The sequence below is a fragment of the Hoplias malabaricus genome, chromosome 1 (genome assembly GCF_029633855.1).
Source record: "Hoplias malabaricus isolate fHopMal1 chromosome 1, fHopMal1.hap1, whole genome shotgun sequence".
Classification (NCBI taxonomy): domain Eukaryota; kingdom Metazoa; phylum Chordata; class Actinopteri; order Characiformes; family Erythrinidae; genus Hoplias; species Hoplias malabaricus.
The window spans coordinates 80678054-80698660 of record NC_089800.1 but is presented as its reverse complement, the minus strand read 5'-3'; the positions used below and the strand labels follow the sequence as shown (position 1 = coordinate 80698660).

The window sequence follows — 20607 nt, the reverse complement described above, 5'->3', positions numbered from 1 at the left end:
GAGCTCCGGCCCACAGGCCTGCAGTGCCCCGGGCTAAATTAGTCACACTGCGATGAGACATTGTTGAACAATTGAGAAGCTAGGATCGGCTTCTTCGGGATTCTGGGGCAGGTCTTGACATGTCTGAGCCACCCTTTGAATTACACACCTTTTCAGCTACTAGAATGGAGTGCCAGGTCCTTTCACGTCCTTCAGATTGCCACAGCACAATGGCGCAGAGGATAATAGCTCAACATCAGGAGTGTTACTGGTTTGAATTTTGGTGGGGCAAACACAAATACGAGCATCAGGCTTGTGTAGGTTATTTATTTTAGAAGCATATTTTTGAAATACCCTTTTTATCACAATACCAATCCAAAAAAATCCTGTCCAAACATTTAATTCGGAACTAATAAAATGACTGGATGACCTACTTGCCTGTTTTCCTACCTCATAATCTGCCTACATGCGCATGCTCTACAGCCTGTATGGATATTCACATGGATCTAGACATACATTGATGAAAGTTACACTGATACATACAACTACTGGGGATGAGGGTTGGGATTTGTCTCCTCTAGCTTTAACTGTAATTTGTTTTTGGGGATTGGCATTGAAAAGTGCTGCAGATAAAAGATAAAAACTAAAGCTAATACCTCAATATTAGTCCTTTTACATTGGTTCATTGGTTCAGTACACAAAAATTTTCACTGTACAAAGAAAAACATATATCTGCAGATATAGTAGCTTTACAGGTAAAAGGGAAACATCTTCTTGAATTGAAATGGGTGAAAATCCAAGTCATTTAAGAGTTTTCCTACTGGTCCATTCAGCTGCTGTGTTCAAATGATGTAGGAAACTAAAAATCAACACAAATGGAGACACAAAACAGATGTCATTGAACAACATTAAAGTTGAATTTAAAACAAGGCATTTTTTCATTTTCTTTGCAGTGTTTCGCTGGAAAAATGCAAAGTGTTTGTGTTAAACCCAGGCATAGTAAATGGGAAAGAAACTAATGGGTCGCTCTGAACTGGCTCAGGATTTTCCTGACTGTCTCACTGGTTGAGCCATGGCTGAGAAACAGCATCTGGAAGAATTTGGATTGTGGAGAGACCTCCAAACACTGAAAAGCATGAAAAGGAATGAGGACGTTGCTCTATTCCTGCTGGGTAACGTGCTGTTACAGATTCAGTATTAATTAAGTTGGAACTTACTCTGACCACAAATTTCCATATAAGTAATTACAGACCTAAAGTATTTCAACACTCAACAGCTCAAGTTGCAAATGAGTTTCTGTTGTACTTCAAGAGAATAAAAACATACAGACAGGTTAAACCTTAACCATTCACAGAACACTATTCCTAGGCAAGTTGACAGGATTCGTTCCACAGGTTTCTGACATAGCAAACCCTGGCTGTCATATTTCATCTGTGAAAGTCTTTAAAAGACTGCCTCTTCAAAGCTTCCTCTGCTACTAAACTAAGGTGACCATATTTAGATAAAAAAATAAAAGGACACATGGGGCAGGATGGAGTCATGCAGCAGACTAACACCTCCGAGGGCTGGGGGGAGAGGTGGATGTAAAAGGTTGACTCCTTAGCTATGCAACTGTTGAACTTTAGTACATAACAAGGTACACTTTAACTAGACAACTAACCAGTGCCTTTAATCTCATTCCTTACCATCCATCATTTGGCTCTAACCAAAAATAAACTATAAAAAACAGTTCCTGGTTTAATTATAAAAGAAAGCCTGTTCATACCAAACTGGAAAATATTTGTAAACATTTGAAGCATTGTATTGAAATGATATCCGTGATTTCTCCATCAGAACAAGAATGTGAAAGATTTCATTTTCACTGTTATGTTTTGTAATGTTACTAAAAGCAAGCAGTTACTACTCAATAAAGCATCGAGCCTCACTGGGAAACTGAAATTAATGTAGAAATACGATATCATATGAAGGTCTGACTGATAAAAGTGTGGGTGGTGGAGCAGGTAGTGTCGCAGTCACACAGCTCCAGGGACCTGGAGGTTGTGGGTTCGTTTCCCGCTCCAGGTGACTGTCTGTGAGGAGTGTGGTGTGTTCTACCTGTGTCCGCGTGGGTTTCCTCCGGGTGCTCCTGTTTCCTCCCACAGTCCAAAAACACATGTTTGTAGGTGGATTGGCGACTCAAAAGTGTCCGTAGATGAATGTGTGTGTGTGTGTTGCCCTGTGAAGGTCTTGCGCCCCCTCCAGGGTGTATTCCCACCTTGCGCCCAATGATTCCAGGTAGGCTCTGGACCCACCTGAACTGGATAAGCGGTTACAGATAATGAATGAATGAATGAATGATAAAAGTGCCCTCAATGTAATAAAATTCACAGCCTTGTTCCCCAGTGGTGTTCTGGTTTTAACAATAAAATTAAAGATAAACACAAGTCTGTTCGATGAACTCGTCAGAAAGTAACAGTCAGATGTGTCCGTGTATTTGTGTCGTTATAAAGACAGACTGAAGGACTTTCCCTTTTGTTAAAAACAAAGAAGATAATTAAAGGCTGGTGGGTCAAAGAAACCCTTCCAAACATTAAGAAAATATGATAAACTACCGTAACAAGTTTCAACGCATCTCTTTTGTAGACTTTAGTCAAACTGAATGGTGTTTAAGCCGTAGGCGCGGGGAGCAAAATGTGTCCCAATTCTGCTCTTAGCTCCCCTACCCTTGAAAACTCACGCAACCCTTTTGCTCAACCTTCAACAACGTCATCAAATGTCAACAAAGTGCACATGTCAAAGAAGCATTTAGGACTTATGGGAAAATTTTGGACGGGGAAAAGACTGCCGACAGCAAAAATCATTTTGAAATCCCAGCCGGAAGTCATTTTTAGGTACCAAAAAAGGAGGACATGCCCGTTAAAAAAGAGGACCTATAATCACTACATTTAATATCAGTTTAGTATAACATCATATTCTTAGTTTAATGTGTCTACACATTGCCTTCATTACAGCTCCAGTTCTTTACATCCAGGTTCAGAGTTTCACGTTTGCATTTTTATTTGTTAGTGCCTGAGAACACAAGCAGATTGTCTCTTTCCAAATGTTACATGTGTCTTAACCGTTCCACATCCTTTTAGACCCCGTGTGTAGTGTTCTCTCAGTGGAAGTATGGACAAATGTGGATTTTCTCAGGTAAGAAAAAGGAGCAGAGTTTGATTTGCTCCCTTCTCTCAGAGATGACACTGTTAAGGTCAGTTTATCTGACTGGAAGTTGAATAAAGGTGGGGTGGTCTCTTGACATTAGTCCAGTATGTGTAAAAAGCAATACATTTTACAAAATCTCTGGAGTCTGTACACTGCCCAAACTTGGTAAATAAAGAATTACTAAGGGTCTAAAAAGGCTCAGGCTTTCTCTCACTGCATCTCTGGCTGAGTCACATTGCTGGAGGTGATTGGATGGTGAAGAGACCACAGAATGTTAAAAAGCATGTTACTACATACTGGTTCATGGGTGGGTAAAATTAACGTGTTTTTGCTGTTACAGAAAAAACGAGTCCAGATTCAGGAGACCATTAGCTGCATGAAATTATACAGGCTTAAAGTACTACAAAACTAAACAACTCAAGTTACAGATGAGTTTCTGTGGTAGTTAAAGAGTGAACTTCAAGCAAAGTCAGTTTCTTACTCCTGCATATTGTTCCACATGAAAAGATGCAGAGCTTTTGATTGAACAGTACTTCCCCAGAATCATCTACATTGCTTTTAAGGTGGAATTGATAATGGGATATTTCTTCTATAACATTATTCAAGTTATATGTACTAGTAAGTTTTGTCTAATCTGAGAGCCTTGTTTATCCTCGAGTCAGCTGTGTAAAGCGACCATGCTTCGAGCCATTGGTGTACGTTAAATCCCCAAATGTTCTGAAGAGTAGATTAGATTTCTTTCAGCTGTGTAGTAACTCCCCGTGCTTGTCTTTCTGTACAGGTTGTAGCACGTAGTCAGTGCCAACAGCCATTTGAGGCAATTGAATGAGAGGTAAATGACTCATTCATATGTGACCCTACCCTTTTATTTGACCTGCTGAGAAGGAATGGCCTGAGGTAGATATGATTACGTGAATGTCAGTGTTCTGATTGAGTGCCCTTTGAACTCTTGTTGCTGTGAGTAATGTGGCGTTGTCAAAACATCTTTGCCAAAGCATTAACACCATGTTTCAATTCACTGTATCTTTCTTACCATTGTTACACCTTTCATGCCATGGGTGCTTGGAAACGATCAGACCAATTTGATCCGTTAGTATAATCTAACAAAAAAGGTACTGCTGTTTGGATATCGTACAAGCGGGACATTGAAAACCAAGCGACATTCGGCCAAACACGAAGTAGGTCAGCATGTAAAAACCAGAGCTTGACATGTGCTAGTCTAAGTAGCAGTGAATGGCTTAGAAACCAAATATCCGCACAGTAAAAACTAGTGCAACGTGATACAAGGTTAATACAAAGACTGCCCCCCCCTTCAAGAAAACAACGTGTAACAAGCCTCTCCTCATAGGTCACCAAGAATGACCTGATTTACTTGTTCAGCCTTTAAAAATCAAACTCCAAATGTTACACAATGATGAAAAAGGGCTATCTTTTATTGAGCATAGAAAACAACAGCACGTAATAAATAGAGATTTGTACAAACAGTGACATAAGCAGATCTGATAGTCTTTTGCAGAAAAAAAGCAGCTGCTAAGCCTGGCTGACCATTCTGCAAAAACACAGTCCACGTTTAATCTGAGCTTACTTTTGTGTTTCTTTGCATTTGCCATTCTCTCTTCCCAAAAAAGTGGACAAATGTTTGAGCTGACCTGAGGCCTGTCCTAAGGCACCTAAAAAGAGACAATATAACTCTCCATTAAAAAAAATATAAGGGATTGTTTTGAGCTGGGGGATTTATGGCTGACTAAGACTGTGATACTTTAGCTGAGATGTAACGCAATGTTTCTGTGTTGTTACTCTAGACGTGGCTAGATCCTGGGGTTGTGAAGGAACAGCATTTGAAGAAAAGCACATAGTTTTAGCAATATCCTGTAAAGTTCTTATTTAATACCATCTATTAATGTCATGTACAAATACACTCAGCTTTTTACAAGTATTTTTTTTCTACTAAACATTGTGAAAAAAAAAAAAAGCAAGGTACAACAATCTAATGGAGAAGCCCTTGGTTGCCAAGCAGTCTTTTGAAACAAGTAATAACTAAAAACAGACGCATGAACAAAAGAAACATGTACACAGTTATACAAATAGGCCTTGCATGACCTATTAATATACAGTTGCCATCTATCCCATTAAGGCTTTTCCATAATAGATTTGGTCCTGTGCCATAAAACACTGCACAATAAAGAGCTGGAGGATCGACCTGACCTATACATCTGACATTTAGGAAACTTGAGGTTCTACAGTGTATTCTGAAATTCATCAGGGGAGATCAAATAACAGACGTGATCATTAGCTTCCTTAGAACTACAGCAATTTAGGGTCATATCTGTTTAATTCATCAATAATCAATCATCACTGGACACTAATATGCATTCATCATACAGACAGGCCACTGTCACAGTCAAAAAAAAAAAAGAAATCTTTCAGAAGGGGTTACATCTGTGGTAAATGAAACAACTCTTCATTCACACATGCAATTTCTGAGCTACAATCAAAGAACACCACATTAAAGATTAAAAAAAAAAAAAGTTCAGCAAGAGCACCCAGGTCAAGCAGAAAAATAGATTATGTTCCAAGTAAATAGCACAACCCATGTTTGTAATTCAGCACTGTGATATTTGCATGTGAAGAAAAAAAAAGTGCACTCCATGTTCTTCATCCCTATGGCAACTATCAGTTACCAAGGCAACAAACAGGTGGAGTAGGTGAGAGCTGCAAGCCCATCGCTCTTGCTACTGCACACAGTGTGTAATTCAGTTCCCTGTAAAGAGAGAATAAGGCACAGTGGAAATGAGAAGCCATTTCACATTTGCTGAGTTTTCCCCAGTATTGGCAGAGGGCTGGCCCAACCCTAAGAATATAAGGCAGTTGTCCCAGAGTGCCTGAGTCAAAGGGATGTGGGAGGGCTCTTGAGGATACTCAGTCCACAGTGTGAGGATCCCAAACGAAAATAAACCCATACAAAACAAAAAGTGAACCTTTCCTGAAGATCCGTCAGTCAGTTCAAGCACTTCACAACCAATCCAATCTACCTTACACATCCAGCGTGGCGATAAAACAAAGACTGTCACCAAGCAAAATGGAATCTGGTGAGTGATGAAGTTTTTAAGTGGCAGTCAAGCATAGAACGAGACATTGTTTAAAGAGTCTTTATGCCAGGAACTCCTCCTGTGCCACTGGCTTCTGGTAGCCTCCATGAGGTTTGTGATCATCCAGCGAATAGCTGCCCTCATCCTTCTTCTTCATGCGGTAGATCATAAGAGCCACGAGCATGATGGCAAAGGCCAGGCCCACCAAGCCCCCTGCAATCACACCTGAGAAGACAAAAAGGGAAATGGGAATTCAAATTTTTCTAGATTATGTTTATATATTCAATCACTTCTGCTAAAGAGCTTTTATTTTGTACACAACGCAGAAAGAGTTTTAAAACAAAGAGTTTAAAAAAAATGTTTTATATTAGATGTATCTGAATATGTTTTTGTGTGTATTATTTGTTGTAACTCTGTGTTGCTACCATTTTTTGTCCAGGTCTCCCTTGTAAGAGAGACCAGTGACCTCAAATGGGACAAACCTGGTTAAATGAAGGTTAAATTACAAAAAATAAATATAAATAAAAGGATTAGAAGCCAGCATGTACACAAGAATATGCCCAATTTGTGCGATTTAAAACTAGTCAATCAATATGTAGAGTTTTTAAATCCAGCGTTGTAAATAGTAACTACTTTAAGTAGCTTTCTTTGGAAACTACTTTGTAATTTAGCGCCTCCTAATTACGCTTTTAATGGTCTCATAAGTGAAAATCTAGTATATTCTAAGTTTTATAGGCATTATAAAATGTCAGATTATTGGTTCCTATCCCTACCCCTGTTTTTCATTACAGTTTCTCTAAACAACTGAGCTAACATCTTAATTAGTAATTTACAAAAACACAAAATACCTAAATTGTTTAAAAGGCAAGATGACCCAGATTTAGATTTTTGCTAACAGAGAAAATGCCTTACATCTTTCCATAGGTGCAAAAAAAACCTCAATTTTAATTGCTTTGGGACTATATGGACCTTATACAGTACATACCTGCCAGGACCTCCGTTCTCTCTAGCAAGCTTCCATCATCAGATGAAGCACCGAGGGGAACCTCAGAATCAGGGGAAATTCTTTTGGAATCAAGTTCACTGTCAAAGTCAAAGTCACCATCATCCTGCTTAAAGAAAAAGAACAGGTACTGTATAAAGAGCAGTAAAAACACTACAGATCCCAAGATTTTTCTTAAACATCCCTTTAAATTTCTGATGTTAGGGACTAGGTACACCCTCTGCAGATGCAGGCTACAAAACAGCTTGTATATCTGTAGAGAAAGCTTGAAATAAGATTATGTGAAGCCTTGGTTCACAATGCTGAATGCCAAGTATAGGCTACAGAGCATAAACTCCATCAGCTTCAGGCTGTGATGCAATAAAACTATGCTCTGGGGTGTCCAGCTTTTTTACATTTGCGAGTTATCAACCAATATCAGTTTCTGACATCACTTCCTGGCTGAACGGCATCAAATGTTTACAGATATGTCTAGTCTAAAATCTTAAAATCTATAAATCATGAAGCTAGAACATTGCTCTTACCGAGGTAGTGGGTTCGGGTTCACGGTGCACTTCTGAAATATCGTTTTTCCCAATAACGCCATCATCAATGGTGGCCATAAGTGTGGTAAACTCCACACGGTCTTCTGAATCTACAGGGTCTGCGACCTCACTAGCGGATGTTGTGGTCAGAAACAATGTTGTGGCCTCTGCTTCCGGGGCATCAGTTGATAGGTCAGCAACATCGACTGGAACTTTATTTTCCTCGTACTCATCCAGTGCAACAGCTTTTGTGGTTTGTTCCTCACTATCCTTAGTTGAAGTTGTGGTAGTAGATGGTTCTGTAGTTTGAGGCACCATGGGCAGCTTCTCCTCTGGAAGAGTGGTGGTCTCTTTTTGTTCCACTTGATGGATTGTTGTGGTTTCAATTTCAGGTACCTTGAATCTGACAAGTGGCTTAGCCGTGGTTGGAGAGGGTTGGGTCTCCAGCTCTTTGGTGGTCTGTAGCAGAGGAGCCTTGGTTGTGGAGGCTGCTGTTTCAACATCAGCGTGGGGGATGAGTGTCGAGGACAGCTGGCTGACAGTCGGGTCTGGAATTCTGACTGGAGGGTCGGTGACCCAGGCTGTTTTTGTCGTTTTGGAGCTTGCATGTGTCACCACCTCAGTGGGCACAGAGCCTGGAAATGTTTCAGAAAGATGGTAAAACAGATTACAACATATGAATTATATACACAATAAATTTAACATATCTTGCTACATTCCTTTAACCCCGCTAACACATGTAAACATATCACAGTGGTTTGTATCCCCGATATGTAGTGCAAGTTAAATAAAAACACACTGTTCTTTACTTAGTTTTCTCTCTATTTTATACAGATATTACTTCATTATATGTAAGGTTTCATACTGCTATGTGGAACAAAAGATGCATCTTACCAAATGTTATCATAATGTGTCAATACATGATTAAATTAAGAAATGTGATCCTTATAATGAATGAGGGAAGACTATTTAAAATGGAGGATTTCTGTAGGTTTTCATACCATCGTCTCCTGATCCTGACCCTGAAATCTCCAGGTCATCTCCTGATGTATCATCATCTTCAGGTGGAACAGTAGTATGTTGCTGTGAAAGAAAGGAAGAAAGTGATATTTTAAAACAATTTTTGACAGACAGGGCACAGGTAAACGTGAATGAATGACCCTGAGTGACAATCAATTTAAACTGAACAGAGGCGAGTTGTGGGATTTATCTTATGTCCGATGTTCTCCAACAATCCCATCTGGATTTGATTGGACGTCACATACTCACTCGTTCATATTCTTAAAAATGTTTTTGGCAAAACAAATCTAAAAATGATAAGTAGGTTTGTTCTGTACTTCTGAGCTGCCCACACAGTCCCCGGGCCCCCAGGCTTTCTGACTTTATGACTATTGCCCTGTGACCCCAAAGCCCTATTTCAGAATATGAGCTGGTGAATGGACTCCATGGAGCCAGTGTATCTAAAGCAGTCTACCAGCAGTTTCTCAGGTCATCACTAATAACACGATCGTTTTTTAAATGACCATTTGTCCGTTTACAACATTCTGTACAAGTCAGTGAGAAATGATTTATTTGGGGTTATCTGCAAGTGAAATAACTGATAAATCATTAACTCCCAGCCCACTAGGTTCCATTCCCTGACGGTGACAATCACAGTGAGCAAAACCGAAACTACAAATTAATAGGAAATGCAAACTGTCACAACGTATTTATTTAAAAATGAAAGCAGTCCAACTGCCTTAACTGACTTTGAAGGTGAAAGGTATCAAACGTTTAAAAACATTGAGAAGCCACATGAGGAAGTTAAAATTCCAGTGAAAAGAATGAACATGATTTCAAATGGATATTTCCTGTTAGGAACGTATTAGTATGAATGATTATTTAAATAAAATATTTGTTAAATTGACTTTGTATTAAACAAATGCTGTGAGGATTCCACACAGATTAATAGTAGCCTGAATTACATGAAGTATAGAAGAGGTCAAATCAACTTGTCTACCTCACTTCTACTGAAAATAAAGCCCTTACACATGAAGGACCATGTAAGGGGGTGCTTGAATTCAGTCCTTTAGCTGCTTTAACTGTCCAGCTCTAACAGTAAAGATGAGCTTTAGCAGGCCTCATGGCAGAAGCCACTGGCCTCAACAAGGCAGGCTATCACTTTTCACAACGTTTCAGCTCAATAGCCAATCACAACAGAGCCTAGCTGCACAGGCTCCTATTTCAACTGGGAAAAGATTAGAGCTTAAGGTGACTTGGGACCTTCGGTAGGATAACAAGAGTAAAATATACACCAAATCCCAAAGCTGGGACTCTCAACTGTTAAACAAATGACATTCATATTCCATCAGAGTCAACTGTTGTCCGCTAAACAGAGCAGCTTTAAAGTCTGAGATCAGAATTTAAACCAATCGAATGCTGAAAGTCGTGAGCGATTCAGCAATATTTCATCAATGTTTTATTATAAAGAGGGTATAATTAATATGTGAATAATACATGAAATTGTGAATTATAAAAAAGTTTTTGTTGGGGGTTTTTAAAAATGTACCCTGTACCAATGTGGGCTGTATCCACATCCCCCCCCATACTGCCTCATTGTATAACTGTCTGGGGTGGGGGAGGCTGCATAGGCCTTATATCTATGAGCACAAAGTGGAGAGAAGGGTTTTTGTGCTGTGCAGTTCAGCCCAGCACAGCCCAACTGTGCACATTGACACACGTTTTGATGATTAAGGACCTGTGGGCTAATGGGCTTGTGTTATTTTCCCCCTGCCCATTTTCAGAGAGAGAGAGACAAACAGTCAGTGAGCTGCCACAGCGCCCCCTCCCTGTGGGCCTCTGCCCTGACACCAAACAAAAATTTGACACACCACAGACATTGTAAATTTAAAATGCCGCCCTCATTTTGAGATACTGTCCATGTTTTTAGATACCACAGTATACTGTATCACTGTTACATTGCACAAGCCTGTGTAGCATTATTAGTGCAAAATAGTGCCAAAACGCTGATATCACATTTCATGACGATTGTTTACGCATTGCAATATTATCTTTTTGCCACAGTACCCTTATTGTTCTGTGTATTTGGTGACTGTTGGGTCCGTCATTTGCCCAGGGCTATGATTAGCACAAGCTATAGATGTTACTTTTTTCGGTTGAGGCCACATGGCATTGCATGTTTGCCCAACACTGTATTTTCAGAAAGCCAGTGTGTTATAAGCACATATATAGCACACTGCAAAGCTGAGAGGCGGGCAGGCATTTGTTTGCATGCACTTCCACAGATGACCTAAACACCACAAGCTTATTAAGCAGCTCAATTTATCACCAGATTTTCATTAACACTGAGCTTCACTGCTTTCTGTGCAAACAACTTACATACACAACATTTACTCTCAGACTCCAAGATGTAATCCAGGGTCTAATTAATAGCACAATAGCTCATGAAACCACAGATATCCGACACCACCAAGCTGAACTTCATTAAATGACTGTAATAATTCACTTGTTAAAGGAGGTTGATGCTGGAGAAGAACTGTTGGGAAGGTAAAGCCATGTATAAAGAACCCAGCATGAGTGAAGGCCACTAAACAATCACAAAAGTGTTATCCAGCCTCCAAACTCACACAGTCCCTGTTAAAAGAGGGGCTTTTTGGGAGGAAAAAGGGAAATGACATTTCACACAATCTACTGATTTCCTGTGATCACTGAAGGCAGAGACATAATGTTCTTCCAAGAGGAATACACATAACCCTGAAATACGGTGGGACACTATAGCTGTTGGGCAAAATTATAACAAACCAACAAACTGGGTGTTTAAGAAATTGCTGTAGGAAGAATAATGGCAAACAAGTTGGCTTTCCAAAGATAAGGAAGCACCCCCAAGCCTTGCGCTCACTTCCTTCCGAACAAAGTCAAGGTCAATGGGTCTCTTGGGAAATATAAAGAATGACTCAAGGCACATATGCCCACTTTTTTGTTACAGAAATATTTGTGAGAGCTGTTCCTTTAGGCTGAATAAAAAAATATCAGTGCTTTTTTCAGTTTTTCTTTCCCTCACACAATCTGAGTGACACCAGCAGCGTCTGGAAGCCATCATCTGACAAGTCTAACAGGAAGACGTTATCTTTCTCAGCTTGGTACGCTCAGCATCACTTTAATCCTCACTCTGTAGCTGTGACAGCGCCTCTATAAACATGGGCTTTTCATGAGGCTAGGCCTCAGAGGGCGAACCTATCAGTTTATGTTTGAACACTGTGTTCCTCACAGACTCTCGCCCCTTTACTCACTTTTCCCATACAATTTCAAACCACGTCTTTAATCCACATGCTTATTAATAAAACAACATCATATGAAAGATAAATAACTCGCTTTGATTCCGACCATGAATGATCTATGCATGTCTCAGGGCTGACTCCATTAGAGCAACAGACGTTCGTTCAAGAGCTGGACTGAGATTATTCGCCACACTGGGACCCGTCTGAATAGCAACAGCAAAGGACAATGTAATTTGAACAGGGTTTGACTTTTCAGCTATTTCAGATTTCACAGTATGCAGCTTATTTACAGTGATACTCAAAGAAAAACCTTGAATAACTTTGTTCTTGTGTCACATTTCTTCCCACAGCCCATTAACCCCCACACAAACTGTCGCAGCCACACTCTGATTCAAGGGCTGCATTGAGTGGCCGGGATGCTGGCACCTCTGGAATGTGTCTTATCCGAGGGGGATTGAGGTTATATTGAATATGCTGACAAGAGGCTTTCAGCACCTGCCCAGGTTGACAAGCAGCAAAGAAAGAGACAGAAAGAAAGGGCAAAAGAAGGAAAGAAAAGAAAGAAAATAAGAGCTCAAAAATGAATAGAAAATAACAAAGACACATGAACAATTTAAGCAGGATGCTAAACAGACAAAAGACATAGCACCAACAGAAAATGGCCTAAAGAAAGAGATAGAAACAATAAATACAGACAGAAATAAAAATAGGAATAAAAAACAAAGTGGGTGACAAAAGCCAGACGCTGTAAGAAAGCAAACAGGGAACAGGGGAAAAAGAGAGACGAAAGCAAGATGATAACAGTGAGTATGTACGAACAAGCAATGTCATGATGACTCATTCCAGAGGGAAATCCGAGCATTAAAAGCTGACGGCCTGGTCTACATGTGAAATGCCTCAACGAAAGACAAACACTAAAGCTTCACACCTTTACAAACAAAGCTAATGAGACACAGTCACCAGTTGAGAACAGCAGACGTACATCTGTACATGTGATTCCTTCCCACAACTGCTTCTGTCAGACAAGTCTGAACTCTTCAGGTAGCCAAGCGTCACAAGTGATCCGTGATAATGGCTGAAAAGGGGTGGAAAGAAACAATGCGGTGTGATGTAATGTACACCTGTAAATGTCATGTAAGCTCAGACCACTGGATCTGAGAATGGCAAATAGCGCTGCCAAGAAATGGTCCTACACTAACATGGGCGTGACTCCAGTCCACCAATAGGAGTTCAGGATAAAGACAGCTCACATTCAAAGGCCATGCTACGATAACCATAATTTATACTTTCAGTCATGTGACAAACAGGTCAAGACATATCGAGGACTTGAATTTGATGCTGGGATTTTCGTCCAACCTGTATACACCTAACACAATACACCTTAAACCAACTACCCCCAAGAGGTCTTTACTGCTCTCACCCGGTCCATTACATGTGTGTTTTAAACGGTCCTTTCATTTAGTGTACATATTATACTCTATACTTTTTTTTTTTTATTAGTGTTCATTTTCATTCATTCATTATCTGTAGCCCTTATCCAGTTCAGGGTGGCGGTGGTTCCAGAGCCTACCTGGAATCATTGAGCGCAAGGCAGGAATACACCCTGGAGGGGGCGCCAGTCCTTCACAGGGCAACACTCTCACACTTTTGAGTCGCCAATCCACCAACCAACGTGTTTTTTTGGACTGTGGGAGGAAACCGAAGCACCCGGAGGAAACCCACACGGACACGGGAAGAACACACCACACTCCTCACACAGTCAGTCACCTGGAGGAAACCCACGCGGACACAGGGAGAACACACCACACTCCTCACAGACAGTCACCCGGAGGAAACCCACGCAGACACAGGGAGAACACACCACACTCCTCACAGACAGTCACCTGGAGGAAACCCACGCAGACACAGGGAGAACACACCACACTCCTCACAGACAGTCACCCGGAGCTGGAATCAAACCCACAACCTCCAGGTCCTTGGAGCTGTGTGACTGCGACACTACCTGCTGCGCCCCTAGTGTTCATTTTATCTTAACAAAATAAAGCTTTTTACAACTACATTTAATATTTTCTTTTCAGAATAAATGTAAGGAATTCAAAAATTCATTTGTGTTACTGGCTTTTTCATGTGACAATAAAACTACTGAATCTTAAATATGAGAAGAGTTTGCAACGATCATCACACACTGAAAGAAAATGATGTATTTATACTTTATTCATACAATAAATTTTGAAATAAAAAAGAAGGGCCTGTACATCAATGCAGTCATACTTTCCTTTTAACAAACAAAGACACTATTGTGAAAGTTAGACGTCATATCTTTGTGTTAATAAAAAAATTTCACCATCAACGAAATAACCTTCTGCCAGACGATTTATGACCTGGTCTGATTACCACTTTCTAGATAACCTGCATCTTCAGCCAAGAAGCTCTTATTCAATGGAAGAGTACGAGTAACTCAATAAACAGGATGAGCACTCAGGTATCTTACAAAGAGACTGCTAATGTGCAATATCTCCCTTATGATGGTCTTCTTCAAAGAAAGTGTGAACACGGCGCTGGTGATCCATTCACATTTCATCAGAGAGTGGTGCCATGGGATGGCTCACCGTTGTTATGCAAATGACTCAGACGAGATTACTCAGATCAACGACTCGGGGGGATGGAGGGGTTAAGGGTCTTCTGCCAGACTGCACTTTAACAAGCACAGCTTGGGAGCAGCCCTATAAAATGAGTATGATTTAGTCACAAACGAAACAAGGAAGGATTTTCCTCCAAATAAAGAAATGCATTAAGAGTGATCTCCTGTGTGCTTAGGGGCAAAGCTTTCAGACGAGGACTCAGTGAGTCAGGGAAGATGACACAGCCATGTGAACAAGTCTGTAGTCAAAGCAATTAGTGTGTTATGACAGCAACCGCAGCACATTGTCAGCCGTTAAATAGACTCTTGACGAAAGTGTGTGAATATGTTGTTGGGAACATACGAACGGTGTCTAACTGTTCTTAACTTTCGATGTCAGTTTAATTTAATTTAGAATGCAATGTTGAGCACAAGGTTTGGCTTCTGCAGCAACAACAAAGGCCTATTTTAAAAACGAATTGCCAACAGATGCAAAAGTGGTATTGCATAATATATCTGTAGCGTGTTAAATGGTGCCTAGTTAAGAAGATTAGACTAATAACTACGTTTCCAGCTGACATTCAAATGTTTGCATATCATGTAGGATGAGAGCAACTGTGAAATAGAGAGGAAGCTGAGCCATTAGTTAATCTGTGCAACCACAGAAAGAAAAAAAAAACTAGTAAATCCCCCTTATCTCTCAGATAGTACCTCTCTTACCAGAAGAAAAGCTTTTTAAAAAGTCAACACTCACAAAGTTCACACTACAGCAGCTAGAAACCCAAACATGCCGTGAGATCATGACAGACACGGGGAACTAATGGCTGGAATAATGGCCCGACTGGGTGTGTTCAGTTTGCCTTTATGTTTCTGTTTGTGGGCAGATAGCAATAGGTGCCATACTTGGTGTTAAAACGGACACCGCATAACTACTGTACACTTAGAGTGCCTCACAGACTTCAGGAAATGGCCTGTAAAGCAGGAGATGAAGGCAAATTCCTGTTTTGTTTTGTTTTTTTTAAAGATAAGTACAGCATAACCTTGTCTGTAGACTAAATTACAGAATGCAGAGGTGGGCAGCACAAAAGCTTAGGACATCTGCATAGTAGCTGAAATATAAAAATAACATTGGACTGACTCTATATACAAGCCCTGTCCCTTCCCGTAAAAAAAAGTGCCTACCATAATTACATTTCCCTACAACTATGGCAGGACGGTATGTGGCAGAGTTATTTGTATAAACTTCAGTGCAGTCTGCACCAGCTGAAAGGCCGTTTACCCATTAGGTCTGTAGCTCAAGAGCTGGAACAATCCCACATCCTGTGGTAATTAAGGCCCGGCTAAAAGTACGACTATCAATTAATGGCCCCAAGAGGCACAACATTTCCACTTCAGCATTCTTGACCCTGGAAATCATGTGGGAAATGCTTCCAAGGTGAGAGACATTCCTTCTCTTTCGCCAGCCATGGCAATGGAAAGCAACCTGGAGATCAGTTTTGCAATCAAAACTTCTCAGCCATTCCCATGAAGTATCTGATAACAGTAGCGTCCAACGGCTCACACATATAGAGGGTGGCCCTCGTGGGTAAAATTAACAAACGAACAACAGATTTGAGGTCTGTAAAGTTGAAGAATACCAACATTTTAGTGTGGTACAAATGTGAGATAAAACAAAAGCACACAAAGGAGTTCAAGAAAAAAAAGTCAACAGAAAGACCTACAGCAAACTGATCCAGTCTAATGATAAACTCTACCTTCATACATGGCACTAGTCTGCAAGTCTAGATCAGAACAGAATGCTCCATGTTTAGTCTAGGACTTAAAAGCACACCCATCATGCTGGAATTACAAGGGGCCTAAAGCACTCTAGAGGGAACCTGTTATTTCTAGGTACACAGCGTTCATATTAATGCTTATTTCAAGCCAAATGGAATGTTCTAGAAGCGTCGTGCTCTCTGTTGTGAGAAGAAACCCCCAACTTTATCAGACTGTGTCCCCTCTCTCCCTAAGAAACAGACCTCAGACAACACCACGGATCCCTCCCATTCTGACTGAGGCTGAACGTGACTACACTCACCAACTGAGCAGCAGGTATCCACAAGCTGAGGCAAATAAGAAGCGCGGTTACGGACCCAATCCTCATTTTCAAGCAGCAGTAGCACAAAAGCGCCGTTTCTGGTTCGGTTTATAAGTTTTAAACGAGCAGCAGACGCCAACAAGCCCCTCCACTCCGTCAACTGTGTGAACTCCGCCGGTAACAGCTCCTAAGGAGGGGCTCGGTGAACAGCCCTAAGACTCCGCCTCGCTCGACGGTTGGCCCAAGGTGTGTTTAAGCGCCGCCCGCGTTCCATATTTGTCCACTTCCCCCCGGCACTGAGTCCAAATCTCTGACGTAGATGTGGAGACATATAGGCCACTAAACTACACATTTCATACAAAGTGTTCACGGTCGCCAAATTACCCGAATAGCAATATGAACGTTACAGTAATATACACCCCGTCTTCCATTTCCTGTTGAAGGAACACACAGATGTGGGTGTGAAATGGATGCCATGGAGATAACTGGATGTCCTCGTGGAGCATTTTTATACACAGTACCAGTCAAATGCTTGGACACGCCCACTCAGGGAGGGTTTCCTTGGTTTTGGGCCATTTTCCACATATTGGGAATGTACAGTAACAAAAGTTTGGACATCTTCTCATTCCATGTTTTATTTTTATTTATTATTTTTTTAGTATTTTCTACACTGTGAAGGAACACATAGCCTCCTCGCCTTCCTAATGTGTTTGAGACCATAACTTGGGCTGTGTAGAGTAAGGGCTGGTACACAGTTGTGAATAGCCGTATTCCACCAATGACAACGTGTGTCCAAACTTTTGACTGGTGCTGTCATTTCATTCCTAATAATGCATGATCTCTTGAAGGGTTTTATTAATTCTTAAAATACAGTGTCCTTAGATATCTCAGCTACATATCCTTGCATAATTCACTGCCAGTAGGAATATGAGAGGCTCCAGCATGAATAAGACAAACACCCCAGTCACCAGGATTATGCAAAAAAACACCAGCAAGGAGCACAGTCACAAACTGAAGAGATGTGAGAGAAATGTCCCAATTTTTCCTATAGTAGCTTACCAGAGTATAAAATCTTCTGACTTTGTTTGGTAGATTAATGTCAAGCCATTTCAAATCTTAGTACAATAATGTAATTACTGCTCAATGTTTGTTTCACAGACAAAAGATAAGGGATGTGTGCTCAGAGGTTTTCAGTTGGCCTCTAGCTGTGTAAATACTTGGCAGAGTTTTGAAAAATTGATATATGCCAATGTTCACACCTACTGACCTATTGATATTTGCTGCAGATTTGTAGCAGTGAAAAGAATCTGTTACATGTTGAAATTTCTGAGGTTAGTTGTTCTTGAAAAGTTTTTCATCTGTCAGAGGTGAAGCATTATGTTCGTGTTTCATCAGTAGTTCATTATAATATCATATGGTTTGTAGCTGCATGTGCCTTTGAAGCTTCAGGTCTTATTGCCCATTTAAATGCTGCATTAAATCCTATGGAAAGCTATTGTTCTGCAAACTGCTGTATTTTTTAGATTTTTGTCTGATTCTGGAAAGTTTGTATTTATACAGAGGAGCATGGTGCAAAGCTTATTTGAAGATCCTGGAGGATATTCAGAAACATATTTGAAAATATACTGAGAGGACATTTAAAGCTCTTTCTATGTCTTTTTCATTCATTCATTCATTCATTGTCTGTAACTGCTTATCCAGTTTAGGGTCGCAGTCGGTCCGGAGCCTACCCAGAATCATTGGGGGCAAGGCAGGAACACACCCTGGAGGGGGCACCAGTCCTTCACAGGGAAACTCCTCACAGACAGTCACCTGGAGGAAACCCACGCTGACACAGGGAGAATACACCAAACTCCTCACAGACAGTCACCCGGAGGAAACCCACGCAGACACAGGGAGAATACACCAAACTCCTCACAGACAGTCACCCGGAGGAAACCATCCATCCATCCATTATCTGTAACCACTTATCCAATTTAGGGTCGCGGGGGGTCCAGAGCCTACCTGGAATCATCGGGCACAAGGCGGGAATACACCCTGGAGGGGACGCCAGTCCTTTACAGGGTGACACAGACACACACACATTCACTCACACGCCAATCTGCAATCCACCTGCAACGTGTGTTTTTGGACTGTGGGAGGAAACCGGAGCACCCGGAGGAAACCCACGCGGACACGGGGAGAACACACCAACTCCTCACAGACAGTCACCCGGAGCTGGAATCGAACCCACAACCTCCAGGCCCCTGGAGCTGTGTGACTGCGACACTACCTGCTGCGCCACCGTGCCGCCCCGGAGGAAACCCATATCATTCATTCATTTATTTATTACTGTTAAGTAAATATCAGAAGAAGTGCTCTTTATTTCATCGAGATTCACATATTATGGAATAATTTATTCTCTTATCACCAAATCTATTTAAATAGAAAGGCCAAAAAACTGACTGTCACTTCCACCATTTTGTTAGTGAGGATGATCATAACACAGTAGATATTTAGGGTTAGGGAAGCTTGGTGAAGCCTAATATCAAAATGAAAAAAGGTAATCCAACGAGTGTGATAAACATCTTATTTGCTTTTGTAACCGGTAGGATTATCGTCCTCGAGTGTTTGTTTTCGGTGTGACATGAGATCATGGTGTATTTCAGGAGTCTGCAGGACAGCTGTGTTAATGTGAGATCTTAAGTGGCGAGGTTCAGAGAGGTTGTGGCATCTGACGCATTCCTCCTCTCTGGGAGCCACCATCTTATCTGGCCACTGCGGTTATTTTCATGGGTAGGAAACACTACACTGAGTCTTATCAAAGCATACTTTCCTTACTTTGTCCCAATATGAAACACATTTGACAATGGAAACCAGAAAAAAAAAATATTCTAAGAGAAAATGCATGTGAGCACGGCTTGTCCTGTTGCAGATTGTGCTTAAGCAATGTTTCATAAAGATTTTTTTGTTTTGGAAGCAAAGGGACATTAAGAATCAAGTAAGGAAGGGATTTAGAGAAACTACTGCAATGTGATGCATGTCTGTTAGGAGATGGATGACTCTGAAAATAATTCACTGTGAGTGCTTAACTTGCACGAGCCTCAGTGGGTGTCTCTGCAGTGAAACAGACATATTTAAATTTAGAAAAACGAAATGACAATCTCTCAAGCAACAGAGTTAGACCTCTCTGACACATACCTGGACTTAACTGTTTGAAATGAACAGTGTTGAAGCAGTAATCAGGACTTCCAGAGGTGCTGTAATTTTGAAGGGCCAATATGCCATATTTGTGGTTGGCCAAGGATCAAAATCAGAAAGAAGGGAGGTAGGTTATCTTTAAAATATAAGGTTTTAATGTGTAATGGAACACTCTGAGCCATGTTTGTTCTCAAATTGTATGAGGAAGTATTGTTAGAGCAATGCTCAGGCTTGCAAATAAAACTCCACAAGGCGTACTGTAGCCCACATAGTCTTACTTGTATTTAACGTTCATCTTTTCAGTCTGTCCCAAACTATACTTACACCGCGAACCTTATAGCGGAGTCAAGCAGTCTCTTAAACCCATGACTGAGATAGTTCCTATGACTTATGCAGCCGTCTTAATATTTCACTCCTTGAACTCCATGCTCTCTGCAGGATTTAGAACAATGCCTCAATACCTTTATATGAACAGTCTGGTGAATGAATTGAGCTCCAGTTAAATATATTTCAAGACAAGCTTGCAGTCTGCCTCGGGTTTAGGCATAATCACCACCTGACAGTCCACTGACTAATGACACAGAAAGTAGATTTTCACAAGAGTTCGTATTTTTAGTGGGCCTCTTAGGAAATGATGATTGTGCAGTTGAAGTCATTGCATTTCCCACGGAGTCT

The 20607-nt window shown here is 40.9% G+C and overlaps 1 protein-coding gene across 2 annotated transcripts; it reads right to left on the bottom strand.

The window, feature by feature from the left end:
- Positions 1-4580: 4580 nt before the first annotated feature.
- On the bottom strand, positions 4581-17017 carry LOC136699846 (syndecan-2-like). 2 transcript variants are annotated; one of them, XM_066674885.1, is made up of 5 exons: positions 16753-17017; positions 8780-8861; positions 7779-8413; positions 7237-7363; positions 4581-6476 (listed from the first exon to the last, which is right to left on the bottom strand). In XM_066674885.1, the coding sequence occupies exons 1-5, from the start codon at positions 16816-16818 to the stop codon at positions 6313-6315; spliced, it is 1074 nt and encodes a 357-aa protein (XP_066530982.1). In that variant the 5' UTR covers positions 16819-17017; the 3' UTR covers positions 4581-6312. The 2 variants fall into 2 exon arrangements, with proteins under 2 accessions (XP_066530982.1, XP_066530990.1); XM_066674893.1 differs by having other exon boundaries at positions 7237-7360; positions 16753-17016.
- Positions 17018-20607: the final 3590 nt, after the last annotated feature.

What these genes read in the sequence shown, in the direction of transcription:
- LOC136699846 (XM_066674885.1), bottom strand. Translation starts at nt 16,818, where the DNA reads ATGAGGATTGGGTCCGTAACCGCGCTTCTTATTTGCCTCAGCTTGTGG. An exon ending in AACCCGAACCCACTACCTCG is followed by an intron (nt 7,364 to 7,778) that starts GTAAGAGCAATG and finishes TTTTTCTTTAAG; the next exon opens with CAGGATGATGGTGACTTTGA. An exon ending in GAGAACGGAGGTCCTGGCAG is followed by an intron (nt 6,477 to 7,236) that starts GTATGTACTGTA and finishes TTGTCTTCTCAG; the next exon opens with GTGTGATTGCAGGGGGCTTG.